General features: G+C 42.4%; 1 protein-coding gene across 3 annotated transcripts; it reads left to right on the plus strand.

The window, feature by feature from the left end:
* Positions 1-2,998: 2,998 nt before the first annotated feature.
* On the plus strand, positions 2,999-23,395 carry akt3b (v-akt murine thymoma viral oncogene homolog 3b). 3 transcript variants are annotated; one of them, XM_071529882.1, is made up of 14 exons: positions 2,999-3,298; positions 8,498-8,623; positions 8,733-8,844; positions 12,277-12,421; positions 12,707-12,709; positions 13,225-13,356; positions 13,929-13,994; positions 14,307-14,375; positions 15,361-15,483; positions 16,556-16,684; positions 17,557-17,771; positions 19,406-19,493; positions 22,102-22,204; positions 23,310-23,395. In XM_071529882.1, exons 1-14 carry the CDS (start codon positions 3,253-3,255, stop codon positions 23,393-23,395), a joined length of 1,443 nt encoding a protein of 480 aa, XP_071385983.1. In that variant the 5' UTR covers positions 2,999-3,252. The 3 variants fall into 3 exon arrangements, with proteins under 3 accessions (XP_071385983.1, XP_071385984.1, XP_071385982.1); XM_071529883.1 differs by lacking the exon at positions 16,556-16,684; XM_071529881.1 differs by lacking the exon at positions 12,707-12,709.

Consider the following 23,395-nt stretch of genomic DNA (forward strand, 5'->3'; position numbering starts at 1 on the left):
TTCTCTTTTGCTTCATTCACCATAAGTTAAGCACAACATCAGAATGTCTAGTTTGATTATTCTGATCTCTGAGGTCCCACTTGCTTTGCCTAAACTAGAGACAGACAATAAAAATATTCCTAGATCTCGGGACAAAACCTTTATCCAATGGTGTGTAGGCTAATGCTGGGGGTTCTGGCCATTAAACAAGTTAGGGAACCCCGGCTTGAGGAGGCACAGGCACTCGCAGAATGGTGTTTGTGGTGATGCAGACAAACATTTCTTCCTCTTACGCAGCAGCTGTCAAAAGAGAGCTGCGTTCACCGAGCGTTCAGAGTTCAGTTGCTGCTGTAAACTTTGGCCGGCTGGTCATCTGTTGATCTGAGATCTGTGGGAGACAAGGGCAGGTTGACCTGTACTGCTATAAGATGGAGAGAGACTGAGAGAGAGAGAGAGAGAGAAGGAGAATGAGAGAGAGCGAGAAAGGGGGAGAGAGACAGAGATGGACAAACGGAGGAAACATAGGGAAGGAGGGAGGGAGTGAATGAGGGAAGGAGGGATTGAGGGAGTGAAGGAGGGAGGGAATGAAGGATTGAGGGAGTAAAGAAGGGAGGGAATGAAGGATGGAGGGAGTAAAGGAGGACAGGAATGAGGGGTTGAGGGAACAAAGGAGGGAGGGCAGGAGGGAAGGGGGAGGGAACAAAGGAAGTAATGAAAGAAGGAGGCAAGGGAGGGAGCGAGGGTGTGAATTTGGGAACGAGAGAAGCAATGAGGGAGAGAAAGAATGAATGAGGGAGAGTAGGAGGTAAGGAGAGAGCAAGGCAGGGAAGGAGGGAGGGATGGAAAGTGCATGGGAAGGATAGGGGAAGAAGTAGGTAAGGAGAGAGTAAGGGAGTGAAGTAGAGAAGGAAGGAGAGAGCAAGGCAGGGAAGGAGGGAGTGAACGAGGAAAGAAGTTAAGGGAAGGAACGAGTGAGTGAGGGAAGGAGAGAAGTAGAGGAACGAAGTAAAGGAAGGAGAGAGCAAGGGAGGAAGGAGGGAGTGATGGATGGAAGGCAGAAAGGAGAGAAGGAGGTATTAAGGGGGAGAGAAGGAGGGAGGGAACAAGGGAGGAGGGATAATGAGGACATGGGAGGGAAGAAGAAAATTGGAGGGAATGAGAGAGTGAAGGAACAAGGGAAGGAGGGAGGGAACAAGGGAAGGCATGAAGGAGGGAACGAAAGGAGGAGGGAGGGAAAGATGAAGGAACAAGGGAAGGATGGAGATAGGGAGGGAGAGAAAATAGTGAATGAGGGAGGAAATGAGGGGGTGAAGGAAAGGGGGAGGGAGGAAAGGTAGAAGAGAAGGGGGAAGGAAGAAGAGAAGGAGGTAAGGGAGAGAAGGAAGAAGAAAAGTAATAGTGGAAGGAGAGAGCAAAGGAGTGAAAGAAGGAAGGAGGGAGCGAAGGAGGGTAGAAAAGGAGCTAGTGGAAGAGAGAGAGGGAAGGAAGGAGTGAAGGAGGGAGTAAGGGATGGAGCAAGGGAGTGAAGGAGGGAATGGATGAATAAGGAGGGAGGGAAGGAGGGAAGCAAGGAAGAAACAAGGGAAGGAGGGAGGGAATGAAGGAGAGACAGCTAGTGAAGGAGGGAGGGACTGAAAGAAGGAAGGAGAGAAGGAGGTAAGAGAGGGAAGGAGCAAGGGAGGGAATGAAAGAAGCAAGGAGAGAAGGAGGTAAGAGGCGGAAGGAGCAAGGGAGTGAAGGAGGGAATGATGTAAGGAGGGAGGGAACAAGTGGAGGAGGGATGGAAGGAAGGGATAGAGGTAAGGAGATAGGGAAGGAATGTGGGCAGGAGGGAGGGAAGCGGGGAAGACGGGAAGGAGAGAAGGAGGTGAGAGAGGGAAGGAGTTAGGGAGTAAAGGAGGGAGTGAGGGAAGGAGGAAGCATGTGAAAGAGGGGTGGAAGGAAGGGACAGAGGCAAGGAGGGAGGGAACAAACAAGGGAAGGAAGAAAGTATAGAGGGAGGGAAGGAGGTAGAAAAGAAGCTAGTGAAAGAGAGGGAAGGAAGGAGTACAGGAGTGAATGAGGGAGTGAGGGATGGAGCAAGGGAATGAAGGAGGGAATGAATGAATAAGGAGAGAGGGAACAAGTCAAGGAGGGAAGCAAGGAGGAAACAAGGGAAGGAGGGAGGGAATGAAGGAGAGACAGCTAGTGAAGGAGGGAGGGACTGAAAGGAGAGAAGGAGGTAAGAGGGGGAAGGAGCAAGGGAGTGAAGGAGGGAGGGAAAGAAGGAAGGAGGCAAGAGGGGGAAGGAGCAAGGGAGTGAAGGAGGGAGGGAAAGAAAGAAGGAAGGAAACAAGTGAAGGAGGGATGGAAGGAAGGGACAGAGGTAAGGAGATAGGGAAGGAATGTGGGCAGGAGGGAGGGAAGCGGGGGAAGACGGGAAGGGGAAGAAGGAGGTGAGAGAGGGAAGGGAGCAAGGGAGTGAAGGAGGGGAGAGAGGGAAGGAGCAAGGGAGTGAAGGAGGGGATGACGTAAGGAGGGAGGAAACGAGGGAAGGAGAGAAGGAGGCGAGGGGACGGGAAGTGTGCTGTGGCTCTTAACAATGAGTCCCGCTCTGCTCTAAGTGTTTGTAGCCAGAATGAGAAAATGCAAGGGAAACTATCCATTGACCTGCTCTGATTTTTTTTTTTCTTCTTCTTCTCTCTCTCCTTTCTCTCCCTCTGTTTCCTTCCAGGCTGACTCACTGCTGGAGCGCCTGAACACAGAAGAAGAAGAAGAAGAAGAAGAAGAAGAGCGAGAGAACGAGAGCGGGGGAAAAGAGCGATAGTGAAAGAGAGAGAGAGCGTGAGAGAGAGAGAGAGAGAGAGAGAGATTTAAGGGTGCAGATTGGGAGTGAGAGGGGGAAAAAAAAGAGGTGAGGAAGACTCTAAGACGAAGGAGAAGAGGCAAGAGAGAGAGAAAGAGAGAGAGAAAAGACAACAGGAAAGTCGGGTCGAGAGGGCGAGCGGAGGAAAGAGAAAGTGAGTGTGGGAACGAGAGAGAGAGAGAGAGAGACTGCAGACTCAGAGAGACAGTTCAGATCACCAGTGGGGATAAGACTGTCAGATCTGAGAAGAGGTGAGAGTGGGCGCAGGCAGGTCGGAGGTCAGAGGTCAGGCGGACAGAGGGACACCCACCCCCCCTCCCTTCCCCCTCACCCCTCCCGCCCCCCCGCCCCCCGCCCACCCCCACCCCGCCCCTCCAGGGTCACCACACTGGGAGAACTGGGAGAACTGGTGACGAGGAGAAGCCACCATGAGCGACCAGAACGTCGTCAAGGAAGGCTGGGTGCAGAAAAGAGGTGAGTTTGTGTTTGTTTACATCCAAGGATTTTATTATTATTATTATTTATCACACTGATGCTGCTAGGGCCGGCCGATACAATATTATCGTTTATCGTCTTTCAGTGGAATCATATTGTGATGATATGAAGATATTTTGATATCGTGACACACATTTCTGCTGTCTAAATTGATGATGACAAGCAAATTTTACTTAAAAACTCTGATAAAATGAGGTATGGTAGGAATATTATTTGAATATTTCTGTTTTGTTTGACATCACACCTAACATCACCTCATTGAACCTCGGTTCAATGAGGTGAACATTAATTTGATTATTTAATGTGATTTTGCATACATGAACCATATCGTGATATATATTGATATCGAGAAAAATCCTTCTGATTATCATGATATTGATTTCAACCATATAGCCCAGCCCTACCTGCTACTACTGATAATAGTACAACTACTGGAACGACAAATGCTTCTACTACTTCTCCTACTACTACTACTAGTGTCACTACACTTACTACTACAACTACTAATGCTACTACTACTACTGCTGGTACTATTACTATTACTGTTACTACTGCTGCTTTCACAACTGTTATTACTACTACTGCTGATATTACTACTGCTATTTTTTAAACATTAAGACCTATACTTCAATGTATTGATTACTACAGGCTAACAAATAAGTTATGCCGTAGGCTTGGTGTGATCGGCCTCACAAATGCTTCAGTCACATTGTACAACAGTTGACAAGTAGATTTGGACTCTACTGAAATGTTGTCTGTTAAATATCTTTCCACCTCAACCTGCTATAAATGTCAAACCTGCTGTCACTTCCTTATACTATATACGTCTCCATTGTGTTGTATGGCCGTTAGTTGGTGCATTAGAAATCTACCAAGTAGGGCTGCACAGTTAATCACGTATAATAGTAAATCTGGATATTGAAATTTCAAATTTTACTGAGTCATTGTAAATCACTCATAATACAAAAGATGCAAAAAGTGCAAAAGAGCCATTTTGTTCTCTGAATAATGGAAACTAATATCTGTGTGATTAATAATTGGGATCACAATATCTAGCAAAATAATCAGGGTTAATAATGTTAGCATTTCTTTGTTGTCATCTTCAATTGAAAGCAGGAATATGGCCGACATTAGCTGACACTAAAGAACAATAACAACTTAGCCAATACTGACTAATTCTTGAAAGACACTTTGCATTTTCTCGTAAATGTTGTTTTTTTTTTTTACGTTAAGGAAACTGATTTATTTGCTTCAACCCAGCTGATGGAATCACATTTGAATCACATTTATTTTTTTGCTACAAAAGTTTGTGCAAAATTCACTTGACAGTTTGATGGAAACATAGCTTGTGTTTGTTGGTTAGGGTTAGGCTGTATGTGTGTTTGTGCTTGCTTGCATGGATTTTGTTTCATGGTGTGTGTGTGTGTGTGTGTGTGTGTGTGTGTGTACACCAGCTTTGTGGTACAGGTGCTGCAGGTGTGTCTGTTTTCACATGGCTTTACGTTTCTTTGCACGCATTTCTAAGCAGGACAGAAAATGAACTTTTTCATCCACAGTGACTGATGTTCTCTGAGATTCTCCACCTCATTTACATTTTTGCATGTCAGTCATTTAGCTGACGCTCTTATCCAGAGTGAGCAGAATTTGGTTCTGTGTCTTGCTCAAGGACACTGATGTTGACTGACACAGTGGCTGTTGTGGGGATTGAACCTGTGACCATTACATTACAGGACAGGCTGTCTAACAGAACCTCCAAACAACGTGTGTTTACCTGCCACAATGGCTAGTAGAGAAGGCAAGCGTACCAGTGTGAGCAGTGCTTGGCTGCTGCCTGGTGTTGATTTCCCACACTGGTGGTAATGTGTGTGCCTAAGGTGTTTGTCTGGTGGAGTCCAGGCTGCTGGCAGGCAGGCAGGCAGGCAGGCAGGCAGGGGAAGTTTCTCCTGTGGCAGTATGAGCACACAGAGGATGACCTAACACCCTGGTTCCTTCCTCCCCGGCCCCTCAACTCCCTGAATTGTTTAGCGTTTACCTCTCTGCTCTTACAATAGAGCCTGAGCTGCCCTCACAGCTCTCTGTGCGCCACTCGACATCTAAACTCTGGGTTCCCATGCTGCTCAGGAAAGTCTGGAAGCATATTGAAAATTAATTTGATGGTTTCCAGGTCTTGAGAAGGTTGGGGATAGCACAAAAGTCTGGAAGGTTTGGAACAACATTGTTGTTCAGTGCTGATACACAGACTGACTACACACCTTATGTTGCTGGAGACCCCACAGTCATTTCACATATTGTGAAATGAGTAAAAAAAAAAAAATGTGTTTCAGCTCAAATGAGCCTTTTGTTTTGTCAGTTTTCAACTATTTAAATTGCCAAAGTGAAATTGTTGGAGCCATAATGAACTATGAGCTATGGTTATGGTTAAAACTTGGGAAAAAGGGAGTTAAATGTATGAAAGTAATGAAAGTAAAATGATTTATATAAAGCGGTATACAAACATGCTATGGTAAATATGGTATGGTTAAATATGAATGTTGAATGATTTCTGTATGCTTATGCCTTGCTCCCCCTTGGGTCAGCTCTGCTACTGCATGTATGTTGTTTATTTAATTAAGGAGTTTAATGACACCTACCGACCGCAAATTATAGAAAGTATACCACTGAATTAGTGATTAAGTTTTGTTATTTTGAAAGTCAGTTGAAGAATATTTTCGTTAAAATCTTTTGTTAATAAAATACCTTTGTTGACTTTGGATCCGTGGTTATCGTTTGGATTGCGTGTCGTCGACCTCGCTCAAACAGTGGCTCACTGTATGTGGGAATTGTTGAAGCCACTACAGAAATAATGGCGTTTAACTTTTGTTCTTTTGTTCATCGCAATAGAGTGCCTCAGACCCACTTTGATTTATAATACATAATTAGAAAAACTTTTGATTTAAAACCCCCCCCCCCACAAAAACTATAACTATAAAAAAGAAAACCATATCATCCTACTATGTAATCTAATGCTTATCAGTACTGATAATTGCATCAGTTCTTAATTTACAGCAAAAATTATTTGGTTATCCACAGTAGGGCTGGGTATCACCACTGATTTCCCGAATCGATCCGATTCCGATTCACAAGGTCCCGATTCGATTTGATTTCCGATTTGATTCGATTTGATTCAGTATCGATTCAATTTTGCTTGGATATGAAAGAGATTCTCAGAGAACTAATGCTGTAAATTGTACAAGGAACCCTCTAACCTGGTGCATTATTAAAAATATTGATGTTTACATTAAGAATTGACCCCAAAGCAGTTACATTAATGTACTTTTTATTTAACATGGCCAACACACTACAGCAGTCAACACAGTAAAGTGCAAGTTGTGCAACTCTACAGACTCTACAGGCATATATTGGGCATATATTAAAAGATCGATCTTGGGATTATATGAATCGATATCGGATCATTCAAATGAAGATCGATTTGAATCGGAAAATCGATTTTTTTAAACCCAGCCCTAATCTGAACTGAAACTACTGGCTGCTGTACTTGTTCATGCTGTTCTGCTTCTTGTAACAGGAGCCGGTGTAAGAAACACAGTATGTTGTCTCAGTGACTGAGTTGTCCAAGTTGTCTAAGTGCATCGCACATCCCGCTTCTCCCTTTCTGTTGAAGCCTTTGTCATCCTCCTCACACTGTTGTTCCTGTGAGTAATCAGATGTGTGAAGATAGTTTGGTCAGAGTTTCAGCTGAGCTCCACAGAGCAGTGAGCCGGAGGAGGAGAGGGAGGAGCACCGAGGCCTCGTTACCCGCCGCTCCGCCGCTAGTCTGACTGTCAGTGTCGCCGTGTCACCGAGACATATTCATCTAAGTCCTGCCTTTATTTGACGTGGGGATCAGAGTGATGATTCAGACCGGAGGGGAGCCGACACCCCGAATAAGAATAAAGCTCTGTGTGTTTATACTTCTCGACAAAAGGTTTTAAGTTTCTTATCTTCGTCAACTGGAAGAGGTGGAGATGTTCCAGGATGTTTGCCTGCTGATGATCTAAAATTAGAGAAGTAAAGAGGCTGCAGATGGCGCAAAATACAGCAGCAAGGATTATTTTAAAGTTTCCTTATGACTGTCCAATTGTAGAAATGTACAATGCCTCTGTGCCATCTGTAAACAAAAAATAAATCTAATTGTCAGAAGCAGTCTTAATCTACTGAACCAGAGCAGTTATAACTTCAGACTACTTCAGTATGTTACCCCAAGATTCAAACATGTATGTTACTCCATTTTTGGAATGATGACTTTGTACATGAAGTATCTAGTGAAACTGTAAATGTAGATTTGTATGTTTTTATTAGTGTGTATATTTGTTTGTTTTTAGTGGCGTTTAATTTTGTATTGGAATATCTATTTGGGCTAAAAGAGATCCTAATGAAACAAAAAGAAAGAAAGAAAGGACAAAAGAAAGAAAAGCTGATAAAAAACTTCTATTGTTCCTCTACTAAACATTTACTGTAAGAACTGTAAAGTATTCGTGTCCCTATATAAATTCCTGTATATTGATTACACTTAGGGCTGGGCGATATGGTTGAAATCAATATCATGATAATCATAAGGATTTTTCTCGATATCAATATATATCACGATATGGTTCATGTATGAAAAATCACGTTAAATAATCAAATTAATGTTCATCTCATTGAACCGGTAATGTTAGGTGTGGTGTCCAACAAAACTGAAATTTTCAAATAATATTCCTACCATCCCTCATTTTATCAGGGTTTTTCAGTAAAATTTGCTTGTCATCATCAATTCAGACAGCAGAAATGTGTGTCACGATATCAAAATATCTTCATATCATCACAATATGATTCCACTGAAAGACGATAAACGATAATATTGAATTATTGCCAGCCCTAGTTACACTTGCCATTTAAAGTGACTTCTATTTGTATGTTTTTAGTCGTGTTTTGTATTGAGGAGTGTGTTTTTAACTCTTGGAATTGCAGCCTATTTGGGCTAAAAGAGATCCTAATGAAAAAGAAAGAGTTCTACTGTATTGTACTAAACATCCCTATCCGCATCCCTAGATCAATTCCTCTATTTTCGTTACACTCGGCGATTAAAGCGACGTAGCTTGGCTGCGTCCAGGTGAGTGCAGCAGGATGTAACCTGTCGATGTCACTTCCTCCCGCCAGGTGAGTACATCAAGAACTGGCGGCCGCGCTACTTCCTGCTGAAGACGGACGGCTCTTTCATCGGCTACAAGGACAAGCCGCAGGACGCCGACCTGGCCTACCCCCTCAACAACTTCTCTGTAGCAAGTAGGGCTCCGGCTTCACTTCTCTCTTCTTCACTTTCAGCATTAGAGATTTTTAATAAATAGAAAAAAAAAACATTTCTAGATTACAATATTCTCTCTCTGTCTGTCAGAATGTCAGCTGATGAAGACGGAGCGGCCCAAGCCAAACACCTTCATCATCCGCTGCCTCCAGTGGACCACCGTCATCGAGAGGACTTTCCATGTCGACTCGCCCGATGAGAGGTGAGCCTTCGTCCTCCTCATCCTCCCCATCCTCCTCATCTTCCTCATTCTCCTCATCCTCCTCATCACCCTCGTCCTACCTGTCCTCCCGATTGTCCTCCTCCTCATCCCCCCTGTTCTCCTCGTCCTCCCCGTCTTCCTCATCCTCTCCGTCCTCCTCATTCTCCTCATTCTCTTCATCCTCCCCATCCTCCCCATCCTCCCCATCCTCCTCATCCTCCTCATCCTCCTCATCATCCCCATCCCCCTCATCCTCCTCATCTTCCTTATCCTTCTCATCCTCCCCGTTCTTCTCATCCTCTCCGTCTTCCCCGTCTTCCTCATCCTTCCCGTCCTCCTCATCCCCCTCATCCCCCTCATCCTCCTCATCCTCCCCATCCTCCCCATCCTCCTCATCTTCCTCATTCTCCTCGTCCTCCTCATCCCCCTCATCCTCCTCATCCCCCTCGTCCTACCTGTCCTCCCCATCCTCCTCCTCCTCATCTTCCTCATCCCCCTCATCCTCCTCATCCTTCTCATCCTCCCCGTCCCCCTCATCCTCCTCATCTTCCTTATCCTTCTCATCCTTCCTGTTCTCCTCGTCCTCCTCGTCTTCCTCATCCTCCCCATCCTCCTCATCCTCCTCATTCTCTTAATCCTCCCCATCCTCCTCATCTTCCCCATCCCCCTCATCCTCCTCATCTTCCTTATCCTTCTCATCCTCCTCATCCTCCTCATCCTCCTCATCCTTCCCATCCTCCTCGTCCTCCTCATCCTTCCCGTCCTCCTCATCCTCCTCATCCTTCTCATCCTCCTCATCATCCTCCCCATCCTCCCCAACCTCCTCACCCTCTTCATCCCCCTCATCCTCCCCATCCTCCTTATCCTCCCCATCCTACCCATCCTCCTCCTCATCCTCCCTTCTGCAGTGTGGTTCTCTCTCAGGAGTCTGGAGTTGGTCTGGAGTGTTTTATTGTGTTTATTTGACAGAACAGGCTTCAAAAGGCTTAAAAAAACATCAAAATCACAATATTGGCTACTGCTATTTCTATACTCCTGATGAGAGAAAGGTGCACCAATCATCCAGTCCCACTCTTTTTAACTTCATTTTTTATAGTATTTGGGTCAGTGACAAAGTAGGTTTTCAAAAGAGGAGAAAATTACCAAAATGGATTTAAAATGCAATTTGAAGTCCACAAGAATGTATTCTGTGTGTACATATTGGTTTTATAGCTTTTAAAATTAGAAAATTAACCTTTTTATTACGTTTTTTTTCTCTTCATGTATATTTGAACGGTTGTTCCTGACTTTCCGTTTTGGACTTTTTTTGAACTAGTTTGTCACAAAGCAGATAACAGTTTGATATATTACATGTGTTTCTTTGATATTTGTATTCGATAGTACACAGTATAGAGAGACAGGAAAGAGAGAGGGGAGGACAAATGAGCAGGATTCAAACCCACAACAGATCACAGATACACGGTTCATACCTTCGCCCCCTCCAGCCTCACTTTGACCTCTCCCTGGTCTTTCCACCTCGTTCAGTATTATTGTCACTGCAGAGCCAGACTGGAGGGTTTTATTCTCCTCATTGGCCTGAATAGGAGTCAGTTAACACAGGGAGAAGAAAGGCAGGAAACAGGGGGAAAGAGGGGCGGAGCCTTGGAGCGCAGGCAGAGAGTGAAGCCAAGTTTTGAAGGGCTTCATTCCATGTTTTGGGCTACCTGATGTTCCAAGGCTTGTTATTGAAAAAAACAGACAGTTACATCCTCTAAAATGTTGCTGTATGGTTTGTGTAGGGCTCAAGATTGATAATAACTAAAGTAATATTCAATAATTGTTTATTTTCATGCCAGCAATCATTTTGTCAGAGTAGATGTAGTGTTTTCTAGGTGGATATCTCGTTTTAAAATGGAAAAGGTGAGAAACCGTATGATGTACAAAACATGACCGGGAAACCAGTGAAAAAACATTTAAGTGTAGGTATAACAAGACGGCTCAAAATACAGATAAATAGTTGGATGCTAGCACTAATAATTAATAATTACATTTGTGCAGATCTGGTTTTGTCTGGTAAATGTCAGTTGTGTCAGTAGGTAATGCAGCAGTTTCCTCTCTGTGTTTTGGTGTTTGTCAGTGACCAATCCCGCGGTCAGGCTCATTGGAAATGCAGCAGCTCTCGCATCCCATTGGACACCGGTGGATTTCTTCACTTCCTTAAATATAACCCTGAACAGATTCTTGTCAGTATTCTGAAGGCATGCAGAGTAGACCGAGGACAAATTGTTTTGTTTTTTTGTTTTTAGCTCACTAGGTGCCAGATGGGTGGGGTTCACCACAGAGGACAATACAATGAATGCCAGAAAGGTTAAACAATCACAGCAAAGTATTGGAAGTATTTGAAAGTAAATTTAGTACTTTTCTGTCTTTTCTGTGATTGACAACTTACCTGACACCAGCTGAACTGTCCTGATGTGTTAAACTCCACCCGCCCGCTGCTCCAAGCAGGTTAAAACCTAAAACTAATGCTGAGAATTTCTTTGTTTAATACTCTATTTCTGCCTGAGGGAGAAATCAGAGCGCAGGATCGAACCTGGAGCCTTCCACTCGCAGGACGCTCTCTCACCCACTGGGCCCCCCCTGCCACCCAGTTTGCAGCTTGTGTTTGACCCAGTTCTGATGCAGACTACAGTGTTTCCTGTTTCATATTTTGTAGATGTGGGGCGTGGGGGTTATTTTGATTCAGAGACCCAGGTTCACCCGCTCAGCATCAGCTTCAGCAGCTGCTGCATTTTAAGAACGGCTCTAATGTGGATATTTATATATCAAAAAGATAATTAAGCTGTAATTGCAACTGTAATTTGTGCAGAGGCAGGCTAAGTAACACGGGCAGATGACAAATTTTCATTGTATTTACATTTTTCTGGCTATCAGGTCAATTTTCCAGTCATTTGGGGCATAATACTAAATTGTTTATTGTTTATTGTTTATTCATACGGATCCCCATTAGCTGTACACAAGGGTGTCAGCTCAATCAGCAATTAGGACCGCTTTATCATGGGCCATAGCATGAAAGACATGCAGAAATATTGATAATATAAGTCACATTTGTACAGTAAACAATGATTCTTACATATTAAATTAATCATTGTTTACTGTACAAATGTGACTTAAATTAATGTAAAGAATCCTGGAGTGGAATGGTACTGTCCTTCTTTTTTTAGATTATCTTTTGGGCTTTTTGCCGTTATTATGATAGTTTACAGTAGAGATAGACAGGAAAGATTGGGAGAGAGAGGGAAAGAGAGAGAGAGAGAGAGGGAGAGAGGTCCTGGGCCGGATTCAAACCCAGGACGTTGCGGTTACACGGTACGCGCCTTAGACCGCTGCTCCACCGGGACGTCCCGCCGCAGCAGACGGTCCTGAGCAGAGCGCTGTGTGTGTCTCCTGCAGGGACGAGTGGGCCGAAGCCATCCAGATGGTAGCAGAGTCGCTGGCCAAGCAGGAGGAGGAGGGCATCCTCTGCAGCCCCACCTCCCAGATCGAGAACGTCAACGAGGAGGAGATGGACACTTCCATCAGCCACCACAAACGAAAGGTGAGACCAGCCGCCGCCCTGCTTCGTGTTCATGTCTGTGTGTTTTTTCTGCTTTATTTGTCCACAGAAAGTCCACTGAGCATCTTGCGCTCTTTTTCGATCCTGTCCTGCTTCACATTGACACAGTTGCACACATTCACAGCAGAGAGCAGCTCAGCAGGGGGTCAAAGGAAATACACATGAACCTCGCCTTTATGGGTCCATTTAATTGTTTTGGTGGATTTTTCACCTCCAGATGTTTCCAGCAGCTCCAACAGTGGAGTTTGATATGAGAAAATGTTTCAGGTTGTAAAACATCAGCGGCAAACGTCAGGTTTTGGTGTCAGTCCCTCAGAATCAAAGAGCGAGGGCTTCTTTCTAGAGCCGCCATTTTGCACCGAGAGACGTTCAACAATCACACAGGGAGAAATCCATCGTAGAAGAGGAGAGAGACCAGAATGCAATGCAGCAAAGAGACATGTGTGGAGTAAGGGGCGTGGCCTTGATCGTAGACGCACCCCGATGTTCACAAACTAGCTGGCTAACTATATTTATCTGCCCATACGGCCACCTTTTGATTTAATTAAACAAGTTCATGCCCCTCTCTCTGGGGGTTGCCTAAAGGCATTCTGGGAAATGTAGGAAATCACTAACTGAAGTAGAAGTAGATGAGGCAGGTTGAGGGAAAGTGGGTTCACTAAGAAATTAAATTACGACCGTCTTACTTTGGAGGATGTGAGTTTATTCAATTCGGGAAAAAAACAACTTTCCTAAAATACTTCTTCACTGCGCCTCTCTCTCTCTCTCTCTTTTTCTCTCTCCAGACAATGAATGACTTTGACTATCTGAAGCTACTGGGCAAAGGCACTTTTGGGAAAGTCATTCTGGTGAAGGAGAAGGCGAGCGGCACCTACTACGCCATGAAGATCCTGAAGAAGGAAGTCATCATAGCCAAGGTCCTTCTTCTTCTTCTGATTATCGCCTTTCATTTACTGTTACCGACTTCTGTAAAGCACAAAGTAACTCTGTTTTGAAAATTGCTATACTGCTATGCAAATTAAGTTAATAACAACAACAGTGATAATAATCTTTTAATAATCATTTCACTTTATGACAGGGATGCATTAATACCAGCACTAACAGCATTTTTCATTACTGATACCACTTCTAAGTATTGAACTTCTTATACTGTAATGATCAGTATAAATTTAGACCATAGGTTTTTGGTCATAGGGCAAAAATAACTGATATAATACATTTTTATCCATTAGAAAGATCTACCATGATATCTTACATTCTACTCTTTGTATGGGATTTTATTATCAGCGAAATTCAGTCACAGTTGCCTTATTTTAGCCTGGCGTTGGCCTGATCTGCAAATGTCTGGTTTCGGTGCGTCCCTACCAATTACATCCTCAATCTTTTGACTAACAGATGCAAGAAATAGTCTGCAGCCACGCTCCTTTTGTCTCCTGATTTATCACTCTCTGGCTTTTTGTCTCTCTTTCTGTTTCCTCTGTTATCGCAGGATGAAGTTGCTCACACGCTCACAGAAAGTAGGGTATTAAAAAACACCCGGCATCCATTCCTAACTGTGAGTACAGTCGCACGATGACCAGACGTCAAACGTTGCATGTATAGAACGATCTGTACTGTCTATGAAATCCTTGAGCATAGTTTTGAAATAAATTCGCCTCCCACTGTCTGCACAATGTTGAAAAGAGAAGCACCGGCCATCAACTTTCCGACTGAAAGGGCGGTTTGATGAGGACAGCGGCTCAAAGGATGCGCCGAACTCACACCGCATTTACAAAGCTGCTGTTCTTTAAAAAATAATGTGTTTGAAACCCTTGAAAATGGCTGAGCGCTGTTGAGTTTAAAAAAAAAAAAAAATTTTGTTTTTCAGTCTCTGAAGTACTCGTTCCAGACGAAGGACCGGCTGTGCTTTGTCATGGAGTATGTGAACGGAGGAGAGGTGAGAGGTCACATGACTGTCAGACTGGAGCCGCACAGTCTTTTCTTATTTCATTTTTTAAAAACGATTTCAATGCTAGTGGAGCGGCTTCATGTCAAGATGTCACTTATTTGAAGAGTTACTGAAGAATGTCGATTAACAACATGGTGTGATTCAAAGAATTTCGACAAAGTACAATCCCTCCTCTCTTTATGGTTTGTTCTGAGCCTTAATGGTGAAGTGTGTGTGTGTCTGTACAGTAGTGAGTTTTGGGTTCAGCGTTGATCTTAAGGCACCAGAATTATAAGTGTCTGACAACATTATGGAAAGGACCCTACAGAGAAACCTACCTTTCGCTTGATCCGCTCTGTGTGTAACCAAGTCTCGCTCAAGTCTCGCGAGAGTTGAGTTGTTGCAGGAAGTTACACACAGACCGGATCAAGCGAAAGGTAAACAAAAACGTTTCATTTCTCTGTAGGGTCCTTTCCATAATGTTGTCAGACACTTATAATAACAATCTGAGCCGGTCAGTGGCAAAAACAAAACAGGCCCTTGTAGTGGAGGCACATTGACGGTTCATTTGCCGTCAGATTACATTGCAGCCCGTTTCGCGGCTGCCGGCTGAAGCAATCTCGCTCAATACTGGACCAATTTCAAAAATTGTTGTCCCCTTTAGTCACTTAGACACAAAAAGATGGGAAAATAGGGTCCAGGTTGAAAAATACCGAAGTTACCCTCTAAAGTATCGGTATCTGTACTGAAACATTTCCATTTCTGATGCCCAGACCTACTCTCCCTTCTCAGCTGTGTGTTTTGCTGTAAGCTCTGTTCAGTGACAGGAGAGGACAGAAACGACATCATGTGATTTAGTCTCATCTGCTACATCACAGCCACCCTGCAAAAAAAAAATCCACCTTAATGAGTGATTTGATCTTGATTTCTGGTCATGACTGGATGGATAATGGATGACTTGTTAAGAGTTCAGTGTGTTTTCTCCCTGTGGCAGCTGTTTTTCCACTTGTCGAGAGAACGAGTGTTTTCGGAGGACCGCACCCGTTTCTACGGCGCTGAGATCGTCTCTGCTCTAGACTACCTACATTCTGCCAAGATCGTCTACCGCGATCTAAAGGTAAAAACTACAGCTGCTGAAAAACACACTGCTGACTGTCAGACGCCTCCGGTGAGCTCAGAGATGTTAGTTTCACATGTAAAATATGTACAGAAAGAAAAGAGAAAAATTAACCGGGTTGTGTAGGTGAGATAGATAAGATTCAAGGGGCTTCAGTGTTTTGCTCAGGATTACAAACATACAGACCACCAAATGACAGAGGAAACATACAGACACTAACATACACATATAGGAGAGAAAAATAAAGGGTGAAAACCACAGTATAATATAATTATGCAGTTGATTGCAGTTGATTCTAATATGAAATAAAATGGCATCAAAAATAGTCGACAAAAGTGCCAGCTATAGCAAGAACATGAGGAACATCACCCATAATTAAAATTACCCAAAAAATATATATATACAAATACACATGCTATTGTACTATTGGTACAAAATGATCAAAGTTACAGATACAAATAAAGCTGCTTGGAACCCAGATAAGCATTATTATTTTTTATTAACAATTTACTGTTGTGTAAAAGGACCTGTGGGATCGATATGCTGAAGAATTTCTCAGTCTCTCACTCAGACATTTCAGTTCCCTGCTGCTCCATGTTCAAATTATAGTTCAGGTTTATTTCATTCTTAATTCTTAGAATGAGTTCAAAAGCAAAATAAGCTTCAATTCCATGACAAGTAACCAATAGTAAAAAAACAAAACAAAACTCATCTCTATAGATTAGCCTTTTATAAAGATTTATCTTTGTTTTTATGTTTTGTCATTATGATTGTTTGTTTTAACTAATCTTCTTTGTGTTTGTATTGTAAAGCTTCTTCATTGTTTCTATGTCCATCTTGTTTTAATGTCTGTTTTACCTTGATTTGATTGTTATTGTATTCTCTACCACTTTTCTGCTGTGTGAAGCACTTTGTAACTGTGTGTTTTAAAAAGTGCTATATAAATAAATAAAGCTTTACTTACTTACTAATAGTAAGGAGTTCAGGGGGGGTCAGAGGTCACAGCACCCAGACGATAAACAGAACTAATATTCCTGTTTTCTTCTTCTTCTTCTCTTGTCGTCTCCGTCAGCTGGAGAACCTGATGTTGGACAAAGACGGACACATCAAGATCACCGACTTCGGCCTCTGCAAAGAAGGCATCACTGACGCTGCCACCATGAAGACCTTCTGCGGAACACCGGAGTACCTGGCTCCAGAGGTCAGAGGTCACACCACACCACACACCACACACACCACACACCAGACTGAGGGAACAAGCCTCATTATCAGATTGATGACTGTGCATTTTTGTTCAGTTGATTTATTTTAATCATGCACCGATAAACAAATATACAACAGAAATTCGCATGTAAAATGAAATCTACTGTACAAGACTGTAAATCAAACACAAAGAGGCAGTGAGTACCACAATTAAATAAAATGACGTTGGATAAAAAGTATGAAAAAGTATGGAAAATAACAAGAAAAACAACACATGGTTATCTGTAGGGCTGCAACTAACGATTATTTTCATTGTCGATTAATCTGTCGATTATTTTCTCGATTAATCGATTAGTTGTTTGGTCTATAAAATGTCAGAAAATGGTGAAAAATGTGTTTCCCAAAGCCCAAGATGACGTCCTCAAATGTCTTGTTTTGTCCACAACCCAAAGATATTCAGTTTACTGTCATAGAGGAGGAAAGAAACCAGAAAACATTCACATTTAAGAAGCTGGAATCAGAGAATTTTGACTTATTTTTCTTTAAAAAATTACTCAAACCGATTAATCGATTATCAAAATAGTTGGCGATTATTTTAATAGTTGACAACTAATCGATTAATCGTTGCAGCTCTACTAGTTATCTGGTCATCTCTCTCCTTGACAAACAAAAAATAAAAATAATAGAAATAAAAGGTAATACAGGAGATACAAGTAGAAATCAAACAGACATACAAGTAAAAACAGAGGGCGTTTTATAGTTTTATATAAAAGTGTGACGGTCCAGTCAGTACAAGCTGTGTGAAGCACTTTGTAGCCTAGTTTTGTGCCGTGTGCCGTGTGAACAAAGTGCATCATGGGTACGTTGCAGGTGCTGGAGGACAACGACTACGGGCGGGCGGTGGACTGGTGGGGTCTGGGCGTGGTCACGTACGAGATGATGTGCGGCCGCCTGCCCTTCTACAACCAGGACCACGAGAAGCTGTTCGAGCTCATCCTCATGGAGGAGATCAAGTTCCCCAGAACCCTGTCCGCTGACGCCAAGTCCCTGCTGTCAGGCCTGCTCATCAAGGACCCCAACAAGAGGCACGCACACACACACACACACACACACATACACACACACACACACATACACACACACACACACACACATACACACACACACACACGCAGAGATACAAACACACAGACACACATACAGATACTTATAATCGAAGATAGACTCATACAGATATAGAGATACAGGCACACACACACACAGAAATACATACACATATAGACAGATAAACATGCACACACATACACACACACACACACACACACACACACACACACACGAACACACAGAGTCAGACATTCATACCCGTAGACAGACTCATACTCATACAGATATAGAGATACAGGCACACTCACATAGACAGACAGATATACAGATACACATACACACATAGACAGATATACAGGCACTCACACACACACACACATACATACATACACACACACATACATACACACACACAGACAAACACACGGATACACGTATAGACACTCATGGACAGGTTCACACAGATATAAAGATACAGGCACACACACACAGGCAGAAATACAGATACACATACACACATACATAGACTCATACAGATATAGAGATACAGGCACTCACACACACTCAGAGACACACACACACACACACACACAGTGGTACAAACTCCCATGCTTGTATTCTCAGGAATTTCAGATTTACCGCTGTGTATTTTGAAAATGTTATCACCGGTTTTAAATGGATTTCTTTGTGATGAACATCACTTTATTTATTTATTTATTCATTCATTCAGTAGTTTATTTGATAGGGACAATGTGAAGTGTAACATAATTACACTGCATGATTAAAATATAAAAGATGTGTGCACATGGAGTTTGTAGCTGCTGCTAATTTCCAACCCGAGCTGATAGTCGGGGTTTTGAATAGACTACAACTATCTAAAATATCTTGTATAGGCTGACTTGGGTCTATAAAGACCACAGAACCATCAGTTTCAGGTTTAGCTGTTATAGAATAGTGAAAAGGAATCCAACCCACATGCTCACTGTGAATAAATAAGTTCATTTCTTGTCCTGACAGGATCCTATTTGTTTCTCTAAACTAACTAATTTCAGCATGTACATCCCCAAATTCACCAATTCCTTTCACTATTTAAACATCCAACTAGGTTTTTACAGTAGAATAATATCTCCAAGTACCCAGGAAACATTTCCAGTGATATCATTCGATACCCATATCTCATTACTGGATGGAATAACTTGTTTAGATGGAGATATCTGAGGTATATGTATTGTGTGTGCATTTATTTCACTACATAAACAGCCAACTAGGTTTTTAGAATAGAATGAGACCTTTAAATGATGGTCGGTACCCGGTAGAGTCGACAAACTTACCGACCGCAGCCATAAGCGAAGCAGCATTTGTCTGATAATTTCCCAGCCTGATTTTCTCTGAGGCGAAGGAACTCGTGAGAAGAGGCTGCTGCAGCTGAACACGGCGAACCCGTTCACCCGGGGAAGTTATTTTGGGATCAGTAGCAGGTGGATATTCTGGTTCCATTGATGGGGACTTGGAAGAGTAGCGTTTGATGTCTGACTTGGACGTCTTCTTCTTCTTCTTCTTCTTCTTCTTCTTCTTCTTCTTCTTCTTCTCTCTCTCTCTGTGCGGCTGACAGGCTGGGCGGCGGGCCGGATGACGCTAAGGAGATCATGCGTCACAGTTTCTTCGCCACAATCGACTGGCAGGACGTCTACGACAAGAAGGTGAGAGCGGGATTTAGCTGCTATCTATCGCCCCCAACGCTAATTTATGCAAACAGCGTACCTGTGATATTCTGGGATCAGGGTTACCTCATTTTTGCAAAAAAAAAAAGAAGAAAAAAAAGAGCTCGGGCTGGGAGTCAGAAATAGAATAGAATAGAAGAAATTACCTCATCTGACAAGGCCAACGTGAAGTTGTCTGAAGACACACTTCGACATGCTGAGGAGTGACTCAGTCTGAACAGCAGTTTGGGAAAAGAACAGAGTTGTTTTTCTTTCATTAGCTTCAGTTACACACTTTAACACCTGGGTACATTAGAGCAGTGATTCTGAACCTTTTTCATATCAAGGACCCCTAATTTAGTCCACATTAGAGCCACGGACCCCCATTTGATGAGATTTTGTCTCTCGGACCCAAATCTGAGAATATTTTTATTGCTAGATTGGATTTTGTCCAGAATCACATGACTATCTGTATTGTAGGTAGAGAGATAACAGAGAAACTATGATCAAAACAGTCATTCTGCTACATTCTCTAATTGTGTTAACTTCTTGTAAATTAAATAATGCTGAAGTTTAACAATTGATCAATTTGCTGGGGACCCCCTGGAACCCCCTCAAGGACCCCTTGTGGTCCCCGGACCCCACGTTGAGAACCACTGCATTAGAGCACTGGTTCCCAACCTGGGGGTCCCAACCCCTACTAGGGGTCGCCAAAGCTTCACGGGGGGGTCGCAAGGCCTTCTTGGTTTTAAGGGGTGTAAGAAAACATAAAAAAAATATATATATACAGTATATCTCAGCATTTCATTAATTTCTGTGAAGAAAAGAACTAAATGTAGTTGTTATTTTTAAAGTTTAGATGTTTTTTTAAGATATAAACGAGGATAAGGGCGCGGTGAAGACATGAACACATGAAGCTATATTCACTCTCTGCTAAACAGCCTCGTCCTGCATCAGAAAAGTTCACAGTTAAAAAAACCAGAAAGCGTCAGGGAGAAGAAAACACTGAATTTGTCTGAAATAAGCTTAATAAGTATGTATGATAGTTCAAAATAAATAATACAGAGAATTGTGTAAAACGTTCCTAAAAATATCAGGAAAACTAATCTCTGATGCAACATTCACATAATCTGCTCAATATTCATCCAAATTGCTCGTTTTACACAAACTTCCTGCAGTTATTGCGTTCACTGTTTGGGTTAATTGTCAGTTATCAGTTGTTCTGTGCTGTTATTGTTATGCATTGAATATAATATGAAATATCCATAAAATATGTCACTGACCAGGGTTCCTCTGTTTACTCAGTGACAGAATAAGGCTCCCTGAAGGAAAAAGGTTGAGAATCACTGCATTAGAGTTTCTACCTGATTTACATCCACATTGTCTGGCTTTCATTTTCACTAGTTTCATGAAAATATATATTTTTTAAACAATGTTTTTGATTGAGTTTTCACATATATCATATATATATACAGTATGGATAAAAATAAAAAATTATAAAACAAATTATAGGTCTCACATCTTACTTATTTAGCAGGTAAAAAATACACATACACATACAAAATAAATGGGTAAATAAATATATAAAAGTAAAATCATGCAGCAATATAAAGCACTTTACATTCTCACTTTCAAGAAATAAAATAAGATTAAATAAAAAAAAATAAAAAGGATGAAAGACATAAAATAATAATAAAGGATTCCATATTTTTGTCAAGTCCTTCAGTGTCTCTAATGTTCATTAAAATAATTATTCCATTTATTCGGTGAGACACAAACAGAGAGCGGCGGTGTGGCTGCTGACAGGCAGGCAGCCAGAGCTGAGTGTTTCCAGCCCGTTGTCACGGTGACAAAGTGCTGGAGGAGGTATTTCTCCAAAAGGGCTTCAAATTTATTCTCAAGCAAGAGAAATAGCGTGAGGATCCATCGAGCTGAGCGATTACACTAGAGCTTTGTTTAGGACTGAAAACTGGAGCCCGGCCCAAACCTGAACCCCCAAAGTGTCTGAACCCAAACTGAGCCCAAACCCAGATAAAGACAGATACTTTGCTAGTAATGCTACTCCTGAACTAGGGCTGAACGATTTTGAAAAAATATCTAATTGCGATTATTTTGACTGATATTGCAATTGCGATATGATTTGCGATATTAGAGGGAATGATAATTTTTACATCATTATTCTCATTTTCATTGAAAAACGTATTAAAATAATTCTGGTGTGATTTTTGCGGGGATCTGTACCAAACAAAGATGTTTTCTTAAGTCTGTAGAATATGATGTGTAGGCCAGGACATCTCTGCAGCACCATGATATTTACTTTAAAATGATATTTTGACACATTTCACCTTTAACAAATATTGCGCCTCCTGCGATTTGAAAATTGCAGTAGGCTATATTGCGATTTAGATCAAATTTCGATTAATTGTTCAGCCCTAGAAAAAAACTACAATATAAGCATTTGGAATATGAAAGAGGCAATAAAAAACAATAGAAACAATAAGAATAGTGTTGCGGGGATGGAACCTGTGACCTTACAGTTACGGGGTCAGTCCTGTGTGGCTCCCCTCATCTCACTGACCTGTCTCCCGCTTCCTGTCCCGCCCCCCAGCTGGTCCCGCCCTTCATGCCCCAGGTTTCCTCGGAGACGGACACCCGCTACTTCGACGAGGAGTTCACAGCACAGACCATCACCATCACCCCCCCGGAGAAATGTGAGTCCCATGTGTCACCCAGCGTCTCTCCGCTGACTTGACTCACCTGTCAGGGTCAGACTGATGGATCGATCGGTCTGCTGATACATCGGGCCGATATCGATCTTTTATTGAAAATCAGATATCGGCCAGTTATGTCATCCACCGTCACTATTTTACTTTTCAAATAAACCTGCCTCACTTTGCCTTAAGGGGCTGAAAACCCACATGAAACGATTTCATCAGTCTGGTTTCAGTGGAGAGTTTTAGTGTCCCATGATGCTCTGAATGCTGCTTCAGAGGCTTTTCACCCTGATGAGGAGAAAACTGTGGAGGAAACACCTTTGTAATTCTTTGTATATACCAGTTCTAAGTACTAAAGCAATCCTATCCATTACTTCTATTGAGCAACACAGATTTAGACAGTGATTTAGATTTAACATCCTCATGTGTGTGAAAAAGGCCTTTGGTATGTACGACGGCATATTAGGGCCATTGTGGTTGAATTTTTTTTTAACACAGCTGGGGGCAGGGGGGTAATATTCTGGGGAAAATTTTCTGAGATTTAAGTCAGAAATTTACAAGAAAAAAAAAAGAACTCCGAAATTTGCAAGAACAAAACTCAGAATTTTTGAGATTAAAGTCACAAATTTGAGAGAAAAAAACGTTTGGCATCAAATATTATTAGGGCCATTGTAGGTGAATTTCTTTTTTTCCGCAGCTGGGCAGAAGGGGGGTAATATTCAGAGAAAAAAAAATCTGAATTTCTGAGACTAAAGTCAGAAATCGGAGAAATTTGCGAGAAAAACCCTCTGAATTTCTGAGATTTAAAATCACAAATTTGAGAGAAAAAAAAAAACTTGTTACTGATCTAGAGAGTGAAATTAATGAAGTTGGTAGGTTTGTGATTCAGAAATCGCAAATTTCTGACTTTAATCTCAGATGCGATAATATAAAAAAAAAAAAAAATCCTTAATACGCCGTCACAGGTATGAGACTTCAGTTTCAGCCAGGTATCGGCCTGATATCGGCCATCAGATCCGTCTCTAACTTCTAACTTGCTGCTCTTCCTCCCTCTCTCTCTCTCCCTCTCTCTCTCTCTCTCTCCCCCTCTCTCTCCCTCCAGTCGATGAAGACGGGATGGACGCGGCGGACAGCGAGCGGAGGCCTCATTTCCCACAGTTCTCCTACTCAGCCAGCGGGCGGGAGTGA

Source organism: Centroberyx affinis, unplaced genomic scaffold (assembly GCF_046629955.1).
Source record: "Centroberyx affinis isolate AG114_WGS23_722 - 3 ecotype Tasmania unplaced genomic scaffold, CSIRO-AGI_Caff_v1 ptg001846l_1, whole genome shotgun sequence".
Taxonomy (NCBI): Eukaryota; Metazoa; Chordata; class Actinopteri; order Beryciformes; family Berycidae; genus Centroberyx; species Centroberyx affinis.